The following is a 23,482-nucleotide window of genomic DNA, read 5'->3' on the forward strand; positions in this document are numbered from 1 at the left end:
CTAAATACGGCGCGATCGTTGTTGCTCCCTCTTCCCCCTCCTTACACTCAGACATCATGGAGTGGATGTGTGGGAAATCAGAATCCACGCTGAGCTCTGTGGCCTACGAGCCAGGTACGATAATAATTAGGGTAAGGGGCCAGATGGTCTTTAAATATAGACTACTGGCCATTAAAATTGCTACACCACGAAGATGACGTGCTACAGACGAGAAATGTAACGGACAGTAAGACGATGCTGTATTATGCAAATGATTAGCTTTTCAGGGCATTCACACAAGGTTGGCGCCGGTGGCGACACCTACAACGTGCTGACATGAGGAAAGTTTCCAACCGATTTCTCATACACAAACAGCAGTTGACCGGCGTTGTCTGGTGAAACGTTGTTGTGATGCCTCGTGTACGGAGGAGAAATGCGTACCATCACGTTTCCGGCTTTGATAAAGGTAGGATTGTAGCCTATCGCGATTGAGGTTTATCGTATCGCGACATTGCTGCTCGCGCTGATCGAGATCCAATGACTGTTAGCAGAATATGGAATCGGTGGGTTCAGGAGGGTAATACGGAACGCCGTGCTGGATCCCAACGGCCTCGTATCACTAGCAGTCGAGACGGCAGGCATCTTACCCGCATGGCTGTAACGGATCGTAAAGCCACGCCTCGATCCCTAAGTCAACAGATGGGGACGTTTGCAAGACAACAACCATCTGCACGAACAGTTCGACGACGTTTGCAGCAGGAAGGACTATGAGCTCGGAGACCATGGCTGCAGTTACCCTTGACGCTGCATCACAGACAGGAGCACCTGCGATGGTGTATTCAACGACAAACCTGGGTGCTCGAATGGCAAAACGTCATTTTTTCGGATGAATCCAGGTTCTGTTTACAGCATCATGATACTGGCAGAAGTAAAGCTGTGAGGACCGGGCGTGAGTCGTGGTTCCGTAGCTCAGATGGTAGAGCACTTACCCGCGAAAGGCAAAGGTCCCGAGTTCGAGTCTCGGTCGGGCACACAGTTTTAATCTGCTAGAAAGTTTCAAGTTTCAGCATCATGATGGTCGCATCCGAGTTTGGCTACATCGCGGTGAACGCATATTGGAAGCGTGTATTCGTCGTCGTCATACAGGCGTATCACCCAGCGTGATGGTATGGGGTGCCACTTGTTACACGTCTCGGTCACCTCTTGTTCGAATTGACAGCACTTTGAACAGTGCACGCTACATTTCAGATGTGTTACGACCCGTAGCTCTACCCTTCATTCGATCCCTGCGAAACCCTACATTTCAGCAGGATAATGCACGACCGCATGTAGCAGGTCCTGTACGGGCCTTTCTGGATACAGAAAATTTTCGACTGCTCCTCTGGCCAGCACATGCTCCAGATCTCTCACCAATTGAATGTTCTGGTCAATGGCGACCAAGGAACTGGCTCATCACAATACGCCAGTCACTTCTCTTCATTAACTGTGGTATCGTGTTGAAACTGTATGGGCAGCTGTACCTGTACACGTCATCCAAGCTTTGTTTGGCTAGATGTCCAGGCGTATTAATGCCGTTATTATGGCTAGAGGTGGTTGTTCTGGGTACTGTTTGCTCAGGATCCATGCACCAAAATTCCGTGAAAATGTCATCACATGTCAGGTCTAGTATAATATATTTGTCCAATGAATACCCGTTTATCATCTGCATTTCTTATTGTTGTAGCAATTTCAATGGCCAGTAGTGTAGGTGGATGTGTGGGATGTGATGAATCTGTTCGGTGAACTTTTAGAGGAGCTGCTTACAGGCAAAGTTGTCAACAGGTCCAGCAGTGCCTCCCAGCTCGTCTGGTATGCAGTCAGGCTGCACTTCGTCGAACAGAGTCGTCGATCCAGGAAGGTGCGCGAACACCTGCAGCAGACAGGCGGTATGACAACAAACAGTCCCAACACTGGTATGTTTTATTCTAATGTACTCCTGAGTCATTACCACACTGTCACTTCAATAAACAAACTAGTCTTTAAACTGAAATTAATGAGCACTACAGAATGCAATGGAGAAACAAAAAAAATTAATGATAATGTTCTCAGTAGCCACATTTGTAGAAGCAGAAACTTATCTAAGTAAAACTTCATTTAGTTTCACTTGAAAATAGTATTCCAGAGACTAAGCTTAATAATGGGTGGGGAAAACAGATGTTGCTACTTACGTCATATCAGAAGAAATGTGCCTGATATTAACCTTGAAATGTCTGGAGTATCTGATGTCATCAGATCAGTTAACAAGTCCCATTGTTCATTACAAAAACAGTATTTTCCTGCTTCGCTGCACAAATAATTCGACCTCAAAGCACCCTGCTGAAACCAGGATTTCATTACCAGACAAAAATGCGCAAATTTATTTAGCTGCATCCGTCATCGAAAACGCAATAAGCTAAGTCTCCGGACAGTGAATTAGTCATCCCAGGAAGCATCACACTAAGACAGTCTACGTTTCATGACTTTTTTTATGGGGATGATATCACATAATACAGTTTCGCAGTCAATGGGCAACACGGTGATTGTGTAGTCGTCAAACATGCAGCGTATGCATGCACTCTGTGAACAGGAGAGATGAGAATGTCCATAGAATAATTACAATCACACAGAATAGAGGGCAAGACTTGGATAAAGAGAATGTTGAAGTGAACACCCTGGTCCATACTCACGATAAACTGAATGAGTAGCCCCAAGTCATAGCACCAACAACACCCTGAAAACATCACAAAACCACCCTCCACCCTGAAATACAACCTCCACACACACTGGGCTGCAGGTGCGCTCTACGCAGTGCATCAACTGAGTAGAGGAAAACAGCAACCCATTAGACCACAACACAAGCGTCTAGACAGCTACTGTCCAGAATGAAATCACCACTTTGCAGCGGAGTGCTCGCTGATATGAAACTTCCTGGCAGATTAAAACTGTGAGCCGTACTAAGACTAGAACGTTAAGTATTAATTTCCTCGTCTTCTACCGTAACACAAATTCGTAAGACATTTAAAATATTTTCAGCATGATTCGGGTATATAAAATGCTAAAGCGAAACCAACACAGAAACTACATTGAGGCATATATTCATGATAACGTCGCACTATCCACAAGGAATCGTTAAATGCTATATACAATCAAGAGTGAGACTTTTTTAGTCTTTTGCAGCCATACAGTAATGTATCTGCGAAATAACATTCAACACATTGACGATTCATATAGTAAAACAGGTGCTTATATACAGGTGTAAAATCTCTCAAAATATAAAACTGAATGAGAAATGCAGTAGACTCCTGAAGCTGTATTTATGTAAGTGGATTGGACACCCACATAAGCCGGTTTCGCATTTTTTAATTTGTGTCTCCTGCTGTGTATAAATGCTCTATCATATGGTGTAGGGAGCTGTTACAGAATGCCGCAGTGTAAGATTTGGCGGGGCTAGGCAAAGTTCTCAGCCCTCTTAAACTGACGAAAACCATCATCAAATATAAATGTCCAGTCTGTGTTAAAATCACGAACTGTCTTCACTTTACCGCTAGAATATGTTCCTGTCGTCCTATGTCAAGCACCAATTGCTTGACATACACTCCTGGAAATTGAAATAAGAACACCGTGAATTCATTGTCCCAGGAAGGGGAAACTTTATTGACACATTCCTGGGGTCAGACACATCACATGATCACACTGACAGAACCACAGGCACATAGACACAGGCAACAGAGCATGCACAATGTCGGCACTAGTACAGTGTATATCCACCTTTCGCAGCAATGCAGGCTGCTATTCTCCCATGGAGACGATCGTAGAGATGCTGGATGTAGTCCTGTGGAACGGCTTGCCATGCCATTTCCACCTGGCGCCTCAGTTGGACCAGCGTTCGTGCTGGACGTGCAGACCGCGTGAGACGACGCTTCATCCAGTCCCAAACATGCTCAATGGGGGACAGATCCGGAGATCTTGCTGGCCAGGGTAGTTGACTTACACCTTCTAGAGCACGTTGGGTGGCACGGGATACATGCGGACGTGCATTGTCCTGTTGGAACAGCAAGTTCCCTTGCCGGTCTAGGAATGGTAGAACGATGGGTTCGATGACGGTTTGGATGTACCGTGCACTATTCAGTGTCCCCTCGACGATCACCAGTGGTGTACGGCCAGTGTAGGAGATCGCTCCCCACACCATGATGCCGGGTGTTGGCCCTGTGTGCCTCGGTCGTATGCAGTCCTGATTGTGGCGCTCACCTGCACGGCGCCAAACACGCATACGGCCATCATTGGCACCAAGGCAGAAGCGACTCTCATCGCTGAAGACGACACGTCTCCATTCGTCCCTCCATTCACGCCTGTCGCGACACCACTGGAGGCGGGCTGCACGATGTTGGGGCGTGAGCGGAAGACGGCCTAACGGTGTGCGGGACCGTAGCCCAGCTTCATGGAGACGGTTGTGAATGGTCCTCGCCGATACCCCAGGAGCAACAGTGTCCCTAATTTGCTGGGAAGTGGCGGTGCGGTCCCCTACGGCACTGCGTAGGATCCTACGGTCTTGGCGTGCATCCGTGCGTCGCTGCGGTCCGGTCCCAGGTCGACGGGCACATGCACCTTCCGCCGACCACTGGCGACAACATCGATGTACTGTGGAGACCTCACGCCCCACGTGTTGAGCAGTTCAGCGGTACGTCCACCCGGCCTCCCGCATGCCCACTATACGCCCTCGCTCAAAGTCCGTCAACTGCACATACGGTTCACGTCCACGCTGTCGCGGCATGCTACCAGTGTTAAAGACTGCGATGGAGCTCCGTATGCCACGGCAAACTGGCTGACACTGACGGCGGCGGTGCACAAATGCTGCGCAGCTAGCGCCATTCGACGGCCAACACCGCGGTTCCTGGTGTGTCCGCTGTGCTGTGCGTGTGATCATTGCTTGTACAGCCCTCTCGCAGTGTCCGGAGCAAGTATGGTGGGTCTGACACACCGGTGTCAATGTGTTCTTTTTTCAATTTCCAGGAGTGTATATCATACGACAAAGCATTTACAAACACCAGAAGATGCAACATGTAAGTTGTTTGGGTCTCTAAACGACCGAAATAATTACAGCTACAGCAGACTATTGGACTATATTTTAATAGTTTTAAAACCTATATTTAATCACCTGTTGTACTATATGACTTGCCAACTAGTTATGCATAACTAGTTTAGCTGTGGCTGCTCCAGTTTTAAAATTGTCTGTAACTTTGATTTTAATAATTACATTTAAAGGAACATAGAATGCGAAATTACTGTCTTACTAGGCCACTGTAATCTGAGTTGATTTTTCAGCGGTAAGACGCTTTGATCCCCTCTATAACATCAGTATACGTCTCTTGAATGCACTGTTTACATATCAGACACAGAGTCATGTCTTTCTTGGAATCACCATAATAGGTAGTACAGAACCAAGTATCCTCGTTGGAATTGAAACGTCTGTTTACTGAAGGCAATGAACGTTTAGCTTTTGCTATCTTCTTCGGCCTAGAACTCGGGAGTCGTTTTTTCACAGCGGTTCTTCTTCTCCCTATTGTTTTTGTCGCACCATGTTTCAGGATCTGACTGTGTTGACCACATGTTAGTATAACTCTTGTCAGAACTTTGTTTGTTTTCGCCTTTTCCAAATGAGATTTTGGGTGGTTGTAACATACTTTCTCCTTGAAACCTACATGCCATGTGACAGTTCACTAGTAGAAGCTGTTTCTACTAGCGAACTGTCTCAAACCTCTAAAACAGGACACCATCTGTTTCAGACTGAACTGCTGCTACAAAATGACAGTCTTGAAACATACCTCTGTTAAGTGGCCAAACTCTTGTTTTAGCGAAACCATTATTCCCGTACCTACTATTGCTGATGGTCCATATGCTTTCCCAAACAATGTTGCCATGTGGAACTGGGTGACAACCTCTACTCTCTCTTCGCTCCGTCTATGTCGTAGGAACTTCTCCATTTCATTTATGTAATAACTATTTAGTGGCCTGAAGAATGAAACGTCAAGGGGCTGCAGCCTATGTGTCGTGTGATCCGGTAGTGAGAGCATAATTACACCATTTTTTCCAGCAGGCTCTAATGCTTCGTTATTTACGGTGTGTGTACAATGTTCGGCTAGAAGGAGTAAATCTTATTTTTCCTTCGAAGGGTACACGACTTCGATTAAATGTTTTAATCACGGCACAAATACGTCTTTATATGCGAATCCACTTTCGGGGCTGTACGCAAAATATGTTCCAAGTGGAGCACCGTCTTTTAATCAGTCTGCAGGACACGTACTTTTGCAAATTAGAAGTGTAGGGACATATAGTTCAGTGGAAGATACACAGCAATCTGCTGTTGTAGTAAGCCTTTTCCTCGCTGAGTATGGATCTCTCAGCCTTTATACCCTTCGAAGCTAAAACTTTTCGAGGTTTCTTTTGGGTTGTTGACAAGCCTGTCTCATCCGCGTTGAAAATTGGTGTAGCATCAAGCTTATTCTCGTCAAGAAACCACGCTCAGACGTCAAAAAATGGTTAACGTTATCTTTTTTGAATCCTTTGGCCTGCGCAAAGGCTGTCGGCTCTGACTCACGCAAGTTGAGATCGGAATGTCTCATAAACAAATAACACCACTTTTTTTCCTCGACTCGAGCTGTCACGAAAGCTGGGATGCTCAACTCCCGAGGTGTTATCCCAAACAAATATTCCTCTACTTTAACGGCATGCGACACTAGTTCTTGTTCCACATCCTGGGAAGACCACACGTTGCTGTCTGTTCTTTTTTTCTGCTCCACTGGAGAACAGTTTATTCCGTTTGAAGTATGTGCAACGCAGCTCTTGGAACATCATATGACCTGGCATCCTCATTCAACCCCATGTCACATTTCGCGCTGATTCAAGTGCACGACTCACATTATCTTCCTCCCACTTGCGATATTTCGTTCCTAGCGGCATCTAGAAGAAAACATAAACGGTATACAGTGCAGTAATAATGATTTTCAGTCTACGTATTGACCAAGTACACTTTAAAAGCTACAAGTAGGTGAAAATCACTAATGAAATAATGGGAACATAATTTCAATAAAATATTCGTTACGTTAAAATTAGATTCAAATAATTAGTTTCGTAGCAAAGGAAGCGAGAACTACTCCAGTTATCACCTCCAAGACGACATGTGGCTGCCGAAAAGTACATATACGCGAAACGGGAATGACTGTTAAACATCGTATGAAAGAATACGAACGCCACACGCGCCTGAAACGAAATGTCAAATAGGTGGTGGGTTGACATTGGTTTCAATAAAGAACGTGAATTGGCCGAGGAAACCAACGCTTTTTGAAGAAAAGCCGAGAGGCGATTGAAATTTTTAACAACATATGTAACTTCATTAGAGAGGACGGCTACAGGCTCTCGACACCGTGGCTCCTCGCCATCACGGGTGTGAATACGCGGCCGCGATGTACGAGCAATGCAAACAACGCCCCTTCAGCCACCTCTGCAGACAGTAATATTTTGGATAAACATTTTCCCTCTCTCGATCTGCCGCTTTCGCTTCTATCCCATGATCATGGCCCAACAGACACATTATTTCCTCCGATATGCGTCTCGCCATATGACAACAACGGGAATACCCCAGACATTTGAGCTAATGGAAAAGCTTACCGGCTGTTGTCATTCTTCCCACTCGCCATTCAAGAATGCAAAAGAGAAGGTGGGATCAGACAGTGGTTTCAGAAATACTTACAGCTACACACTATCCGTTACCTGGCAGAATACTGATGTAGATGTAGAAGGTCCCAAATCGACATTACAGGGTATTGCACGAACACCCAAGGACATGGGTTACTAACACTCTTTGAATTATTAACTAGGCAGGTTACTACGGTAATATTTCGGGCAGTGACTGAAATGTGACGCTATTAAATTCGTAGTTCATTCAATGGAATGTGAATGGAAATGCCGTCACCTTTTTTTTTTTTTTAGCTGGAATTATCTGACAGTGGTCAGAAGACTTTGACGGAGGTTTTGGACAATTTTGAATACTACCGTCCTATACAATGTAGAAATTTAAATTTAAGGACTCTGCACACAGTGACACAACGTGGACATGGCGTCTGAGATTGGTGGTTAATTGGGAAGACACAGCGGATAGTAGCATTATAATGAAGGCAGATGATGTCAGGCTTCTACCGGACATTATAGTGATGTGTAGAACAATTCCCATGTACAGTCATACTCAAAAGTATCCGAACGACCTGAATTGCATTTCGCCTGATTCGCATGCAACCCACATAACGCAGCTGTCTAGCAGGTCCTCTAATCGCTCTTTGGTACAGTCGTTTGACTATTGAAAATGGTTCCAACAAGTCATTACTAGAAAACACTGCTCTGTATCGCAATAACTCAAGATGTAAAGTAATACTACTATACTACAAATATCAGGGAACACCTTATCACAGGTAAGACTGTCCTTAAGGTTTGTAAGCTCACATTTATTACAATAAATGACATACCTGAAATGTTACCACTCTCATTATTACGTCAGATAGGTAATCCACGTAGTAAGTTCGTCGTATTCATGATTTCCTCTTCAAAGTAACATACCTTACTTATTATTTAACACAAAATGACATTAAAAGTTTAAGTTATTCACGAGCAGCTAGATGAGAATGTGTATGAACTTCAAATGACACGACGAACCGTCTCGTTCTGCATATGGATTCAAACCCAGGTCATGCAGACTAAGCAAAGATTTCGTGACTGATGGAAGCTAACAGTCATTCCTGATTAGGCATACAGAGAGTGATATACCTCGATTTTAGACAGTATCAATTAGCAAATACCAACTTTAAATTACATAACGCAAACATTTTTAACGGACGCGAATTCCTACCCAGCACCTAATGTCCCTGTTAACGAACTACGAGAGATGTTAAATATTGCTTCTTAACAAGTAACTTATTTGAAATGCCGTTAGGTAAAGTCTTGTGTTGGACAGGGATTCGAACCCAGAACCTAATCGGATAGATATCGAAGCACAATCAACTGTGACATATCGCATTTTCTCAGCAGTAGCTAGATGTTTTAACTGAAATGACGAGACGAAACGTTAATTTTTTCCTTCCCAGGACTGCTACCCGGCACCTATCGCTGTTATATTATAGAGAAAACGAACGTTAAATATGGGAGTGTTGCACCAGCAACGACATGTGAGCATGTTTGAATTAGAAATAATATGACGAAGAATTCAGTGCTGACTGGTAATAGAGCTCCACACATATCGTTGTCGACTATACACAAAGAGACGTCAGCTACCGAAATTTTCTCCACCAGCAGCTTGGAATAACATCTTGAACTTACAATGAACTCGCACATAGTTCTGTCTCACTGGGAGTCAAAAATGTCGGATATCGTTAGTGTTGACAACGGATCAAAATGCATTAAAAATCAAAATTATTATCCACCAGCAGATAGTTGTTGTCATGATAGATCTCGATAATACATAATGAAATCTTTACTGCCGGGCCAGGATTCGAACCCATTCACGCGCAATATGTGGAGATGTTGAGGAATCTCCAGTTTTGAACAAACAACAAATTGTAGCCGAGCTGTATTGTCACAAAGGAATCAAATTCCGCGTTAAGGGCGGTCTGAGTTGCATTCCCAGTTCAGAACCAATTTTATCTACGTACAGAAGCTCAGATAAAAGATGGAATAGGTGTCCTGCGATCCTACATAGCGCTTGTTTCGTCCCTAGAAATAAGTAACTAGTATAAGAAACGTTACTGGTGATAGAGTTTCACAAATGTCGCCACTCCAGACTTTATTGTTGCTCAACCTAACGTCTACTTGGTAAAGATGGGATATCATTTTTAAGGTGAATTTCAGACCACAATGCCATTATATCTTCTTCACTTGGTGTAGCCAGAAGACAATGGAATCTGTCTCTCCCTATCTAAAATTCCTGCCCGAAGTTGGAATCGAACCCAGACCATAAATATATGAACCTATCATCAGCCCAATAGACCACCAAATCCTCTTCTCAGGGGGCTCATTTTTCTATCATAACGCCGGTGTGCTACAGTGGCTGAGAATTCTGACACACAGGGTCCCTGTTTCAATTTGCAGCATGTTCAGTAAATTCATTTACTTGGTTGATCGAATGACCATGAACTAGCTGCCTCGGCTACACAGTGCATACATTCTACTTTATTTTGTAATCACCAAAATAAAATCACGTAACTGCCACCAACACAGAACTGCCGACAGTGCAGGATGCAGAAATTTAAATAGGAAGCGTTCCTTTCCACTTGAGCTACTCTATTGCGCTATCTGTTTGTTGAAAACGTCGTGCAGTGCAAAAGAAAGGTATAACTGTTTGTCTCTCGTAAGTATTGACCTGGCCTTATGCATTATCCCACAGCGCTGTGGAATACAGAAGTTTTTTAGCAATTGTAATTGACTTCTTGAGCTATTATATCAATGCGTCAGCTAGTAGCGTGAGGGTATGTATCGCGCGTGGTAGGTAAGATGTCGCAAGTTCTACTCTATTTACTAATATATTTTTTAAAACGCAGTTCTGCTGTCTGCTAAAGTAATCAATCTAATGGAACTTGTAACATAATTCCATTCACTTCTCAACCAAAAATAGTCGTATGTGGAAAAAGGGTTAACTTCTGCGACATTTTGTTCATTTCAGGTTTAACAGACAGCCAGACAGTAGATGCATCTCGAAACTTTTGTATTATGTATGGGTAGAGCGCATCGTGCCAAAATACGTCGGGAAAGTATTTTCTACATTAGCTGTCGTCTGGTAATGGCATTTTATTCTTCTTCAAACCTTGTTTGAGAGCTTTAACTCAGAATAAGTTTTCTACATGCATGTAATCAATAAACTGCATGGGCATTTTCAGACTGTTATAGATAACATCAGAGAATTTGCATATATCGTTGATGATTAATTTCTCTCTCATGTTTACTATTGTTTTAACAACATTAAAGGAAACCTTACGAAAATTGTGAATTGTACTACAAAAAATGAAATAAAACTACCCACGATACCCTTAAGACGAAAGTCTGTTTTAATAAAACTGAGTATCTGTACACAAACGTGCCTCTATCGTCACGAATTGGTAAAATACTACTCATTTAGATTTTGATTGGGTCTGTGTTTAATTGGCATGCTGTGTCATTCTCAAGATGTATGCAAATGTGGCATTTCACAAATAAAGTTATGTATTCCTAGAAACCCAAAATATGCTTGTCAGCAGCGGAAAGAGGCGTTACCTGTTGTGCAGCATTGTAAGTTTTTCACCATGAGCCGAAAGTATTTCGTTGAGATTTCCTTAGCGATGTTTGATCTGACTGCTTGTAGCTCTTTCACAGAAGGGATAAAAACGCTACACTCAGTGAGACTGGAACTGCGGACCATAACACAGGCTCTTTCACAGGTCAGCACGTTACCACAGAGTTGGCGAAGAACTATGTGTTTTGCTTCATCTTACGAGATCAATAGTGACTAGAACTCGTAAAGCGCTATTTGAAGGATGAGATTAGTTGCAATTTCGAGGTGCAACGATTTTCCTGGGCTGAAAACCGTAAATTTACAATCTTTTGTTACATTTCAAGCGATAATAACTGAGATTATTCAGTGGAAGTGACAGGTAAAATCAAGTGAACTTTGAGGCTTAATTCCGTGCACACTAGGAAGTAACTCGTCTATCACAGCGTTGCCTAACATACATTGTCTTGTTGCCAAATCTCAGTTACAATAACAGCAGGAAGAAGACGAACCGATGTAATCTTACAGCGGGCTGGGAAGTGACCATAGCTGGTGTCACCAAGTCGCGGCTGCTACGGCCTGGAATACGTAATGCGTCTGATTCGCATTTCTGTAACTAGGTTTAGGGACTGGAGCGTAGTTACTAATAATACTCAGAACTGACTGCAAACTAAGCATCATGAACCAGTAACTCTCATGTTTTTATATTTCTTTCGTAAGTGTACTCAAAACTAAGAAACTCATTCACAGACGTTTTCGTGTGTGTGTGTGTGTGTGTGAGACAGAGACAGAGAGAGAGAGAGAGAGTGAGAGAGAGAGAGATAAAAATCAAAAAGAATGAGAGAGTGAGAGAGAGAGAGAGAGAGAGAGAGAGAGAAAATTGTCAAGAAATTGAATCATGGTATGTAAAGAAATCTTTCATTAAAATGATAGTTCCACATCATTACAAAATGTCGAATTCATGATCTATGAAACAAGAATTAATCTAATGTAATATAATCTAATCATATCATATTGATGACTAGCCATGAAGAGTCATGGATTACCGAAGTTTTTGCCAATACCAGTAACCAAATCTAAAATAAAACACGACAATTTTGTAATAAGCCGAGACTTCTGTCAAGACCCTTTCGTCCCTGTTAATTAACCGCGAATGATGTCTGATATACTTCTATTCTGAAGTAACAAAGTGTGCATGCATTTAAAGATGAGGTGCATGATGTGAAGTTCTGTGACAGAGATACGAACCCAACACGGTTCTTTCCCTGTCAACCGAATCCTTTTTATGTTAATATCAAACATCAGTGATTACTCGTAGATTACATTAAAACTAAAGTAATTGATGAAGACGTAACTTGATAACAAAAACGCACTGCCTTTCTTCATTTACTTGCGCCTAGAAATGGCTATCGAGTACTGTCAAACCAAAAGGCAAGAGATCTTGCTGCCTTCCGATATACGTCGCTGTCTGTTCTTCCATATGATTTGGTCGACATGACCTGTTTCAAGTTGTGACAATGTTTTTGAAAATAAATTGTTTTCCTTTTCAATAAACAGAAAGATTTTCTTTGTAAGCTATTCAAGTACAAAATTTTCGCAATATTAGTTCAAATTTAATATTCGCTTCTATAATGTAGGAAAGTATTTCACAGTTGCAAAACTCGCGTCCGACTCATTGACCTTACACTTAGTCGCTGACCATAAATTCTAGCTCAGAGTGACACCGCATTAAGCAACCTAATGTAGCGAAGACTGTTTGCCAGTGCTCTTTCTCACCGCAAAATACGCAATTCACGCATTGGGCTCCGTAAGTACACTGTAACAGTAATTTGTGTGTGTATGCAATGCATACGGATTAGAATTTAGTGGTGCTCTCACTTCCACTTCTGTATACAATATGCCTGACCTAAATGCGTCCTTTATCATTACAGGCCCTGGGCAGTGCAACATCATACTGACAACAGTAATGTCCTTATACTGACAACCTGACTGTTCGTTTTACCTGATTTTGTAATCATTTAAATAAAACAACATGACCTTCCAGTTGGAGACATTTCGTCCCCCTTTTCCTTCTGTGAAATTTGTCAGTAAGCTTTGTGCCTTCCAAACAGTGAAAGACGGCAGAGTACGGCCGGTAAATGATTCACAAACCACGACTTAGTGCCGCTAAGACGATTTATTTAAACGTCACAAGACTGCACATAGGTGTAATCGATTTCTAGGTGCAAAGTGTTTGTTATCTTACTTTTGTGACAGGTGGGCATAAGTGATTTCCAAAGACTTTTTATTGTACTGAAATAATCTTTTGTCACAAAGTAACAAGGTAAGTGTTTTATTCGTATATATTTTGTAGGATACTGTAATCGTGATGGATGATTATACACCTGAATGTTTGACACAACTGGTAGGAGAAAACGCTGCATATTAACCGATCCCCGCGCCTCCTCTCCGTATCCTCCTATGACACGAGCACGGGATTCTCCTCGCATACCGCTACAGAGCTGTTCCTAGCACAGCTGAGAAATGGCAACATCGTCACAAACATTAGGCAACACTGTGACAGAGCAATCACTTTCACGTATGGTACTGAATTGAGTCGCTAAATTCACTTGATATTCCCTTTACTTTTCAATGACTCGTGCTATATAATCCTCATGTAAACTAAGACACTGAGACAGAAAACTCTATTTTTTGCTTAAGGAAATGCTATTCTTCACATAAGTGACAACTTTTATTATCTTTCACGATGCTTTATGAGGCTGAGCGACAAATACCATGATGAGAGTGGTGTACAGGCAGCAGTGTGTCTGTAGCACGGTGGTACCGCCCGTATCTCGGTTCAGAACGGTTCAATCAGTCGTCAATTCTAACCGTGGTAGGGGCCATTGCATGCGAGCTTTTTTTCTGATGTATTTTATGGAGCTGCGAATTTCCAGAAAAAATTCCTTATCGAAATCGGAAGAAAACCCTTACACATCAAATCCTCTTGGTAGCTCGACTCAGTAAGTTATGTTAATGGTCATAGATCTTGGCTTCCGGACTGCCAAGCTGCTTCGCAATACCAGCGTCTCTGAAGAAATTCGAATCGACCATCAGCGATACGAATTTCAATATTGTTCTTCACTTAAGAATCACATGCCAGGGTGATAAGTATGAAGGAAATGAACTTCTTGATTACTATAGGGCCTCTATGCTAAATTTCCACAGCAGCAATTACGAACTCCCTGCAGACATTTGCTAACACGGCTCTAGCAACTTACTTTTTATCTGGGTAGGTAGCATCAAATATGGGCGATTGTGTCGCCTTAAATCCAGTTGAATATTTTATATTTCACTTGTGAACAGCCTTCTCCATTAATCAAGGTCTAGACCTCAAAACAACCAATTTGCCTGAGTAGCTGTAGAGCAGGTTCTGATACGTATTGACACAATCTTTTGTATCCATTTACCATAGAGAATCAAAGAAAGAAATCAAACACATTACATTGCGTTTACTCTCTGTGCCTTGACTAACACATATGAATCCATGACAATAATAAATTATGTGAGGAACCTCCCGTGAAAGGAAAAAGAACAGAATTTGACTCTTTAACTGTAGTGCACTGGGTCAGAAACAATGAAATTAATTCTGTGCCACATTGATGTATTGCATTCTAGCGTAATAAAATAATCATCAAATAAAAACGGTTTTGCGCCTCCTTTGCTATCAAGAGTGAAACACAAATCGCGGACAGATTTTATTAGACCACTCAACAACACTAAAGCATTTTACATGGTCGAGAGTGCGGCGTGGAGCAGACGTTGTCGGCAGAAGGACAGACAATGCAGCGCCTCAGGCCCCGCCGGTAGGCAGTAAACGGGTCCCAGAGAACTCAGACGCATGCGGTGTTCAAAGGCAGATGGTCGGCAAAGAAATCTTTCGCTAAAACATTGTTGGACAAAACTGTTATTAGCAGTGTGACAGAAAGCGAACTCTATTGTAGATTCGCTTGAATTACACTCATAGCTTCAGCACCGAGAGGAAAGGGGCGATAAAAAACTTTGTCGACGTGTGCTTGTAGTTACCAGACGTCGTATTAGCTAGTCTCGCGTTTTACCTCAAGACTACGGTAGTAGTCAAGAATAATGTACTAAGACTGAAGTTGAGACTTCCTCTAGGAAGTGCTACAGTCTACAATCTTGCCAGATCGAGCATATTGCCGGACATAGGATTCTGAGAGGAGCACGACTGTATTGCCCACCTTACGTGAACGACTCGGCGGTCAATTTTTTGTTCTAAGACTGTATCTACAAAACATATTGCACGCTGAAGACCCAGAAGAATTAAAAAACAAAAGTAGTTTATGAGAGCAACGTTAACTACGGGGTTCGAAGTATTCACAGTATTGTATACGTGTGTTTCAACGCCTTCCAATGCCCACTCAAGGCAGACAACGATACACAGTCTAGTTTCAATATTATAAATTCGCCTCAGTTTGCGGATGAACTCAGATTTAGGTTGATAATCATTTTGAATATTTAGCAGTACTATACCCATTGGTGTTAAACTCGCTTTCAACCAATGATTCCCACAGCTACAGGAAAACAACTTGTGATAATGCATTTTGATCCGTTGTCAACACTAACGATATCTGACGTTTTTGACTCCCAGTGAGACAGAACTATGTGCGAATTCATTGTAAGTTCAAGATGTTATTCCAAGCTGCTGGTGGAGAAAATTTCGGTAGCCGACGTCTCTTTGTGTATAGTCGACAACAATATGTGTGGAGCTCTATTCCCAGTCAGCACTGAATTCTTCGTCATATTATTTCTAATTCAAACATGCTCACATGTCGTTGCTGGTGCAACACTCCCATATTTAACGTTCGTTTTCTCTATAATATAACAGCGATAGGTGCCGGGTAGCAGTCCTGGGAAGGAAAAAATTAACGTTTCGTCTCGTCATTTCAGTTAAAACATCTAGCTACTGCTGAGAAAATGCGATATGTCACAGTTGATTGTGCTTCGATATCTATCCGATTAGGTTCTGGGTACGAATCCCTGTCCAACACAAAACTTCACCTCATGGCATTTCAAATAAGTTACTTGTTAAGAAGCAATATTTAACATCTCTCGTAGTTCGTTAACAGGGAAATTAGGTGCTGGGTAGGAATTCGCGTCCGTTAAAAATGTTTGCGTTATGTAATTTAAAGTTGGTATTTGCTAATTGATACTGTCTAAAATCGAGGTATTTCACTCTCTGTATGCCTAATCAGGAATGACTGTTAGCTTCCATCAGTCACGAAATCTTTGCTTAGTCTGCATGACCTGGGATTGAATCCATATGCAGAACGAGACGGTTCGTCGTGTCATTTGAAGTTCATACATATTCTAATCTAGCCGCTCGTGAATAACTTAAACTTTTAATGTCATTTTGTGTTAAATAATAAGTAAGGTATGTTACTTTGAAGAGGAAATCATGAATACGACGAACTTACTACGTGGATTACCTATCTGACGTAATAATGAGAGTGGTAACATTTCAGGTATGCAATTTATTGTAATAAATGTGAGCTTACAAACCTTAAGGACAGTCTTACCTGTGATAAGGTGTTCCCTGCTATTTGTAGTATCGTAGTATTACTTTACATCTTGAGTTATTGCGATACGGAGCAGTGTTTTCTAGTGGTAACTTGTTGGAACCATTTTCAATAGTCAAACGACTGTACCAAAGAGCGATTAGAGGACCTGCTAGACAGCTGCGTTATGTTGGTTGCATGCGAATCAGGTGAAATGCAATTCAGGTCGTTCGGATGCCTTTGTGCACGACTGTACACGCGGGAAGGACGTCTGTTACTATAGGAACTGGTACAACTAAGACAGTGTCGTGGCTTTTCAGGTGAAGGCGTCCAGAGGGCCGAACGTCTCTAACACGGTGTCAAATGTGTCTCATGGCGACGTTTATGTCAGAAGTGTTGCCGGCTAAGGAGAACCTTATAGAGTCCCAAACCGTATGCCAGAGCAGTACTTTTATCTGACGCTATTTGGAAAGTATATGTCACCACAAGTACTTCGCGACAAGCGATAATACGAAGCAGCTTTTACGCAGCTATTTATGCTTTTTAGTCTTATGGGACTTAACTGCTAAGGTCATCAGTCCCTAAGCTTACACAGTGCTTAACCTAAATTATCCTAAGGGCAAACACACACACCCATGCCCGAGGGAGGACTCGAACCTCCACCGGGACCAGCCGCACAGTCCATGACTGCAGCGCCTAAGACCGCTAGGCTAATCCAGCACGGCTGTGTAGCTTGTAGCGTGCAGTGGAGCACACGAGTCATGAGGCTAAACATAGCGAGAGGCTGTACAAAGTCAGATATGTAAAACGTACCACTGCGTATGGACTTATATCCAAGTAGATTCTACACTCCTGGAAATGGAAAAAAGAACACATTGACACCGGTGTGTCAGACCCACCATACTTGCTCCGGACACTGCGAGAGGGCTGTACAAGCAATGATCACACGCACGGCACAGCGGACACACCAGGAACCGCGGTGTTGGCCGTCGAATGGCGCTAGCTGCGCAGCAGTTGTGCACCGCCGCCGTCAGTGTCTGCCAGTTTGCCGTGGCATACGGAGCTCCATCGCAGTCTTTAACACTGGTAGCATGCCGCGACAGCGTGGACGTGAACCGTATGTGCCGTTGACGGACTTTGAGCGAGGGCGTATAGTGGGCATGCGGGAGGCCGGGTGGACGTACCGCTGAACTGCTCAACACGTGGGGCGTGAGGTCTCCACAGTACATCGATGTTGTCGCCAGTGGTCGGCGGAAGGTGCATGTGCCCGTCGACCTGGGACCGGACCGCAGCGACGCACGGATGCACGCCAAGACCGTAGGATCCTACGCAGTGCCGTAGGGGACCGCACCGCCACTTCCCAGCAAATTAGGGACACTGTTGCTCCTGGATGAAGCGTCGTCTCACGCGGTCTGCACGTCCAGCACGAACGCTGGTCCAACTGAGGCGCCAGGTGGAAGTGGCATGGCAAGCCGTTCCACAGGACTACATCCAGCATCTCTACGATCGTCTCCATGGGAGAATAGCAGCCTGCATTGCTGCGAAAGGTGGATATACACTGTACTAGTGCCGACATTGTGCATGCTCTGTTGCCTGTGTCTATGTGCCTGTGGTTCTGTCAGTGTGATCATGTGATATATCTGACCCCTGGAATGTGTCAATAAAGTTTCCCCTTCCTGGGACAATGAATTCACGGTGTTCTTATTTCAATTTCCAGGAGTGTATGTTATAGACAAGGAGAAGAAAATAATGAGAGATACGTATGACTTACCCTCTTCTGCAACTTTTCAGATAGCGCCATCTTTGCTATTTTCATGACTGAATGTATGATCTTCGATGCATTCACCAAGTGAATTCCTTTCAATCGCCGGCGGTAAGCAGTCTATAGATACCAAATTTATTGATTAGGTGAGCACTAAGCTCTCTTTAAGGCTGAACACTTAAGTTTAAAATGATATTGAACTATTTACTTCAGTTGTATATAACTAAATTGAATTTAAACGTTAAAATAAGTGGAGCAAACATTTCAATTTCTTATTTGTTTGATGTTTTAAAATCTAAACTGCTAACGAAAATTCGAATAAGATTAGTGATATTTCTTCATAATCCATGAAAGGATTCAACGACAAACTACTCGCACTATACTGCATGAAACGAAGATAGCACCAAATCGATGAGGAAATATGTACGAAGAGAAATGGTCTCAGACGAATTTAAGGTAATACGAGAGCTGAGGAATATTATTACAGATGTTAAAAAACAAAAGTAATTGCGAGGATTGCTACTAAATGAAAACAATCAAAGGTTTACACAGACGATCATACTAACAGCTGAATACTAACCCAATGTAGAAGAAATGGTGAGGTAGTTAAATCAGAGTGCTACATTGGTTGCTCTGAATATTAGTATAAAATATTAAGCATTAAATATTAGTATTCAATTTTGAAGAAAGGCAGGTAATACTCGAAGACTTGAAAATGGGTTGGTGAAGCTGCTCAGGAAGCACAAATTCATTTATTTAACGGTATGCTTTATTAAGGAATAAAGCTGTAACATAAAGGGATGGATCGAGGATGGATCACGAAGCTACAACAGTATCAAGGTACATTTACGTCAGGAAAAAGCTCCACTTCGATAAACTAAAGAGCTTACTGAGATAAAGCTCTTTTTTTTGTGATATGTTACAATACAGCATCACCGGCATATTGCGGTCTAACTGTGTTGGTGAGGCAGTAAATTTCCACAGGGCAGTGACTGCGTCACTGCAATTCACTTTGGAGGTGTGGCGGTGGGACTTGTAGTCCCGTACCACCCTCTGACGGTGACAGTAAGAGATAAAGTTAAGAGCTTATAAAACTATATACGCGAGTAATGTAGAGTACAACTACGAGAGAGGTGAACCACTGAGAATATTAATGAAGGTGAGATGACTAGGGGCACACAACAAGAATGAGAGAGAAGAGAAGACAGGAGCAATAATGGGAACCAATTGAGAAGCTCCAAACTACGAAATTCTCCAAAACAAGGCAACCGATGAAATGATTAAAAATTGGAGAGAAATGGAAACGGGTAACTCAACGAGGATAAGAGCAGTACAAGACAAAGTGTGTCTGGAGCAATGATTTGCGCAGCTATAGTGAGTTAGTCGTCCTAAGAAGATTAACTGTCATATGCGCTAGGCGTATATATAATGAGGATTGGTAAAGGAAACAATGACGAGGAGGGAATATAGAGTATTTAAAGCGAATATTTTTATGAGAAATAAATTCGGAAAAACGTAGTAAGAAAACACAGTTCGGCAAATTACTTTGAGCTTAAGAAGACACTAACTTCTTAAGCTGTGATATTAAATACAAACTAGCAATAAAAAGAGAGACAAAAGAGCCGTTTACGCTACATTTTTTTATTGAAGAACGACCGTTTTGATTGCGACCTAGAAAAAATAGAGCTGTGTAATTAATTTTGTGCTTATTGCAGGCACATGACGTGGCACACATTGAAACTCCGCACCACACCACACCCCTGGAATAGACAGTTTTGGCCATTCTCTTTGTGGCCTCTATCGGGGTGCAGCGGTACTGTGAACAGGGAATTGCACTACTTACTCGGACGATAGAGATATAACTGTAAATAAACGTGAAATTAATTACATAACTTTATTTTTACTTTATGACTAACCCTCGTATGTACTCCACTTTACCTACGGGCCAAGCTGTTTCGGCGTCATAAATGGTCATGTTAGCAGGGGTCTAAATTGGTTTAACATTAGTTTGACTGCAAGCGTGGTGTCACTGTTGTAATCTTACACTGTGCTCGTTGCACCCGTACCACTGTGATATCCCACATTTTTATCCACATTCCACTGCGGGTAGGAAATACATTCATCAAGTTTTTAGTAAAATGTCAAATAATAACTCGGCCATTTACCACGGCTTGAGATAATGTTAGCCAGAGATAAGACAGTGTGCACGTCGTTGCAGACCTTCTTCTGTTCTCGTTTCTGATGAGTAAGACGACAATTACGAGTGATTAGTCTTGAGTTATCTATCTCGATTAACAATGACCAAATGGCTAAAGTGAGGACTGATTCGCCATTAGCAAAAAGCACACGCAAATGAACGGAAAATACTATTGTAATAATTTATATTAAGGAACGGTTTCAATTACCTTACCTGATTATACACGATGCGAAACGAGAAATTTTACATACCACTTACTCGATCATTTTGTGCCAGCCAAGACGAACGAAAAATAACATGAAAAAGGTATGCGGAAAATCTAATTATTCTGTGACTCTTCAGTTTCTCCCGTAGTTTTTCTTAATCAAACAGTCTACTAATTTACTGCCAATCCATAGTGCACAAAAGGGCACAAAGCTTCGGCGATCAGACATGTTTCCATTGTCATGTGCACTGATGAACTGAGATCCTGAGGGCTCGCGGCTGGCTTATATACCCTCCCGCCGCAAACCGTTCCCTCCACAGATGCTGCACTTTTATGCTTCCACCAAAAAACATTAAAACAGTGAGGGCTATCTGCCAATTGTTGTGTATGCCGCTAGAGAATGCGCTGAAAGCATACCCTTCATCCTGCTTTCGAGTAATGCCAGACAAATAGTTCTCTGATTCGCAGTTATAAGTGACGGCACAGCTTCACTCAGGCAGTTATTGTTCCAGCTGCCAGCAGTTCCAGTTCCAGGTAATAGCAGGCCACCACCAGTCGTCGCAATCATCGCCGAGAGTCGCAAAAATTTATCCGGTAACTGGGTCTGTAGCTACCAACAGTTGTCGGGACTGAACTGTAATGATATTGGCTAGCCATAGTCCATTGGGTTAGATACAGACCAGAGTTCAGAACTTTAAGTCATTTCCACGCTCTCTCGTCAAACTGCAGCTGAATATTTGTGTATATATTACCTTAATAAATTCCTCCCACAGTGGTGTTGTGCATCCCTCCGAACCTACATAATATCCTCATCCATCCATGCACAACTACTGCTTGCAACCTCTTGCCTCAGGGCTCATATCCCTGTAAAAGACTTAGGTGCAAGACCTGTCGCATACATCCTCCCACCATCACTTCTCTAGTCTGGTCACAAGCACTACCTATCCCATCAAAGGCAGGGGTATCTTTGGAACCAGTCATGTGATCTAGAAGCTAAGCTGCAGCTAGGCTACCAACAAAGTGTCCCACATGTATAGCCTCTGACAAACTCTGGCAAAGAAGCAGATTAACGACCCCATTGCTGAGCACGCTGCCCAACACGATGTTCATTATTTGGATGACTGCTTCACAGTCTATGTGATCTGGATCCCTTCCACCAACACCAGCTTTTCTGAATTGTACAGAGAGAAACTCCCCTGCATCATATCCAACGTTCCCGTATCACTCCTCAGCCTTAGTTAGTCATTGTTGTTATCCATCTAATCCATTACCTGTTCCCATACCAGCACTACACAGTCCTCTACTCCAAAAACTCACTCAGTCGTCTCTCCTCAACCCCCCACCCTCCGTCTAACTTCCAAACTGCAGTTTCCCCATCCTCTCTCCATCTCGTCATTGTGTGCTCCCATAAGCAGCAGTTTACCGTCTCCGAACCCTGCATTGGTATGCCTAGCCCTCTCTGCCCCAGCCTCCTCCTTAGCCCCATCAAGCAGCTGCCTCTCTCATCATGAGCTGCTGTTTGCAGTCTCGCTTCAGCTGCCAGAGACCATGGTCATGTGCGAGAGAGTTGCATTTAGTGTGTGTGTGTGTGTGTGTGTGTGTGTGTGTGTGTGTGTGTATGCTGGCCGAAATCTCACTTCCTGACAGTCTTTTTGTTGTGCCTATCTGCTACTTAGTATCTCCCCTGTATGGTGAGTAGCAACTACCTTTTTCATAACACTGTTAATGATTCGAATTTGTTATTCACAGTCTTGCCCACATTCTTTTTACTGTTGTAATTTATTGCCTTGTGATCAGACAGTTACAGGCTACAAGTACGCCACGTCAATACAGCGACTGATTTCTGTGGAAGGGGGTTCGCTTCCTGCCACTTCTATGCTCGGTACCAAACTTATTTGGAGAACACATCACTCCACTTTCTACCCATCTTCAATTCCCAGCCTCATAAATAGGTAATGGCGGAAAGTTCCATATATGTCATACTTTTAATCAATTATACCTGGAATAGGTCTCCAACATTACCTTGTAGCAGAGTTCAAGATTGCGGATGAAGTTGATATCTGTGCGTACGACATGTCCAGCATTCACATTGGCCAAGTCGAAGATGACCACATCTCCAAGACAGTAGTCTTCGACCAACATAATTTCCAATGCGCCTGTAAGTATGTTACCATACAAAGGCCAAACTACATTGCTCGAGTCTTCGTCCACTGCAGTCCAGATGCTCACGCGATATGCATCCTTTGTGAGTCGTGGCATCACCATCATTTTGCTGTAGGAGACGTTATACTGCTGTTAATACATGTTTATGTGAAAGAGGGTAATATATGCCGTCAAAATGAAGTTACAATTTACGAAATGCAGGAACAAACAATGAAGTATGAATCCAGAATGAATCCTTGGCTTGGTGCTAAAAGGGCCAATGTCCAAAATCAAAGTTTTTCAGTTGTTGTCTCTACGACACTGTCCGTAAGGCCAT

At 42.8% G+C, this 23,482-nt stretch overlaps 1 protein-coding gene across 3 annotated transcripts in view; it reads right to left on the reverse strand.

Annotated features, from left to right (window-relative positions):
* The window catches only part of LOC126259252 (clavesin-1-like), a 261,047-nt gene that overhangs the window by 1,696 nt on the left and 235,869 nt on the right, over positions 1 to 23,482 (reverse strand). For 2 of the 3 annotated variants that reach the window (XM_049955880.1, XM_049955879.1), the window contains 3 exons: positions 23,026 to 23,275; positions 18,611 to 18,721; positions 1,783 to 1,888 (listed from right to left, as the gene is read on the reverse strand). In XM_049955880.1, the coding sequence (XP_049811837.1) occupies positions 1,783 to 1,888; positions 18,611 to 18,721; positions 23,026 to 23,275 (467 nt within the window). The remainder of the gene's footprint in view (positions 1 to 1,782; positions 1,889 to 18,610; positions 18,722 to 23,025; positions 23,276 to 23,482) is intronic. The other variant, XM_049955882.1, reaches the window with a different exon arrangement.

Source organism: Schistocerca nitens, chromosome 5, assembly GCF_023898315.1.
Source record: "Schistocerca nitens isolate TAMUIC-IGC-003100 chromosome 5, iqSchNite1.1, whole genome shotgun sequence".
NCBI lineage: Eukaryota > Metazoa > Arthropoda > Insecta > Orthoptera > Acrididae > Schistocerca > Schistocerca nitens.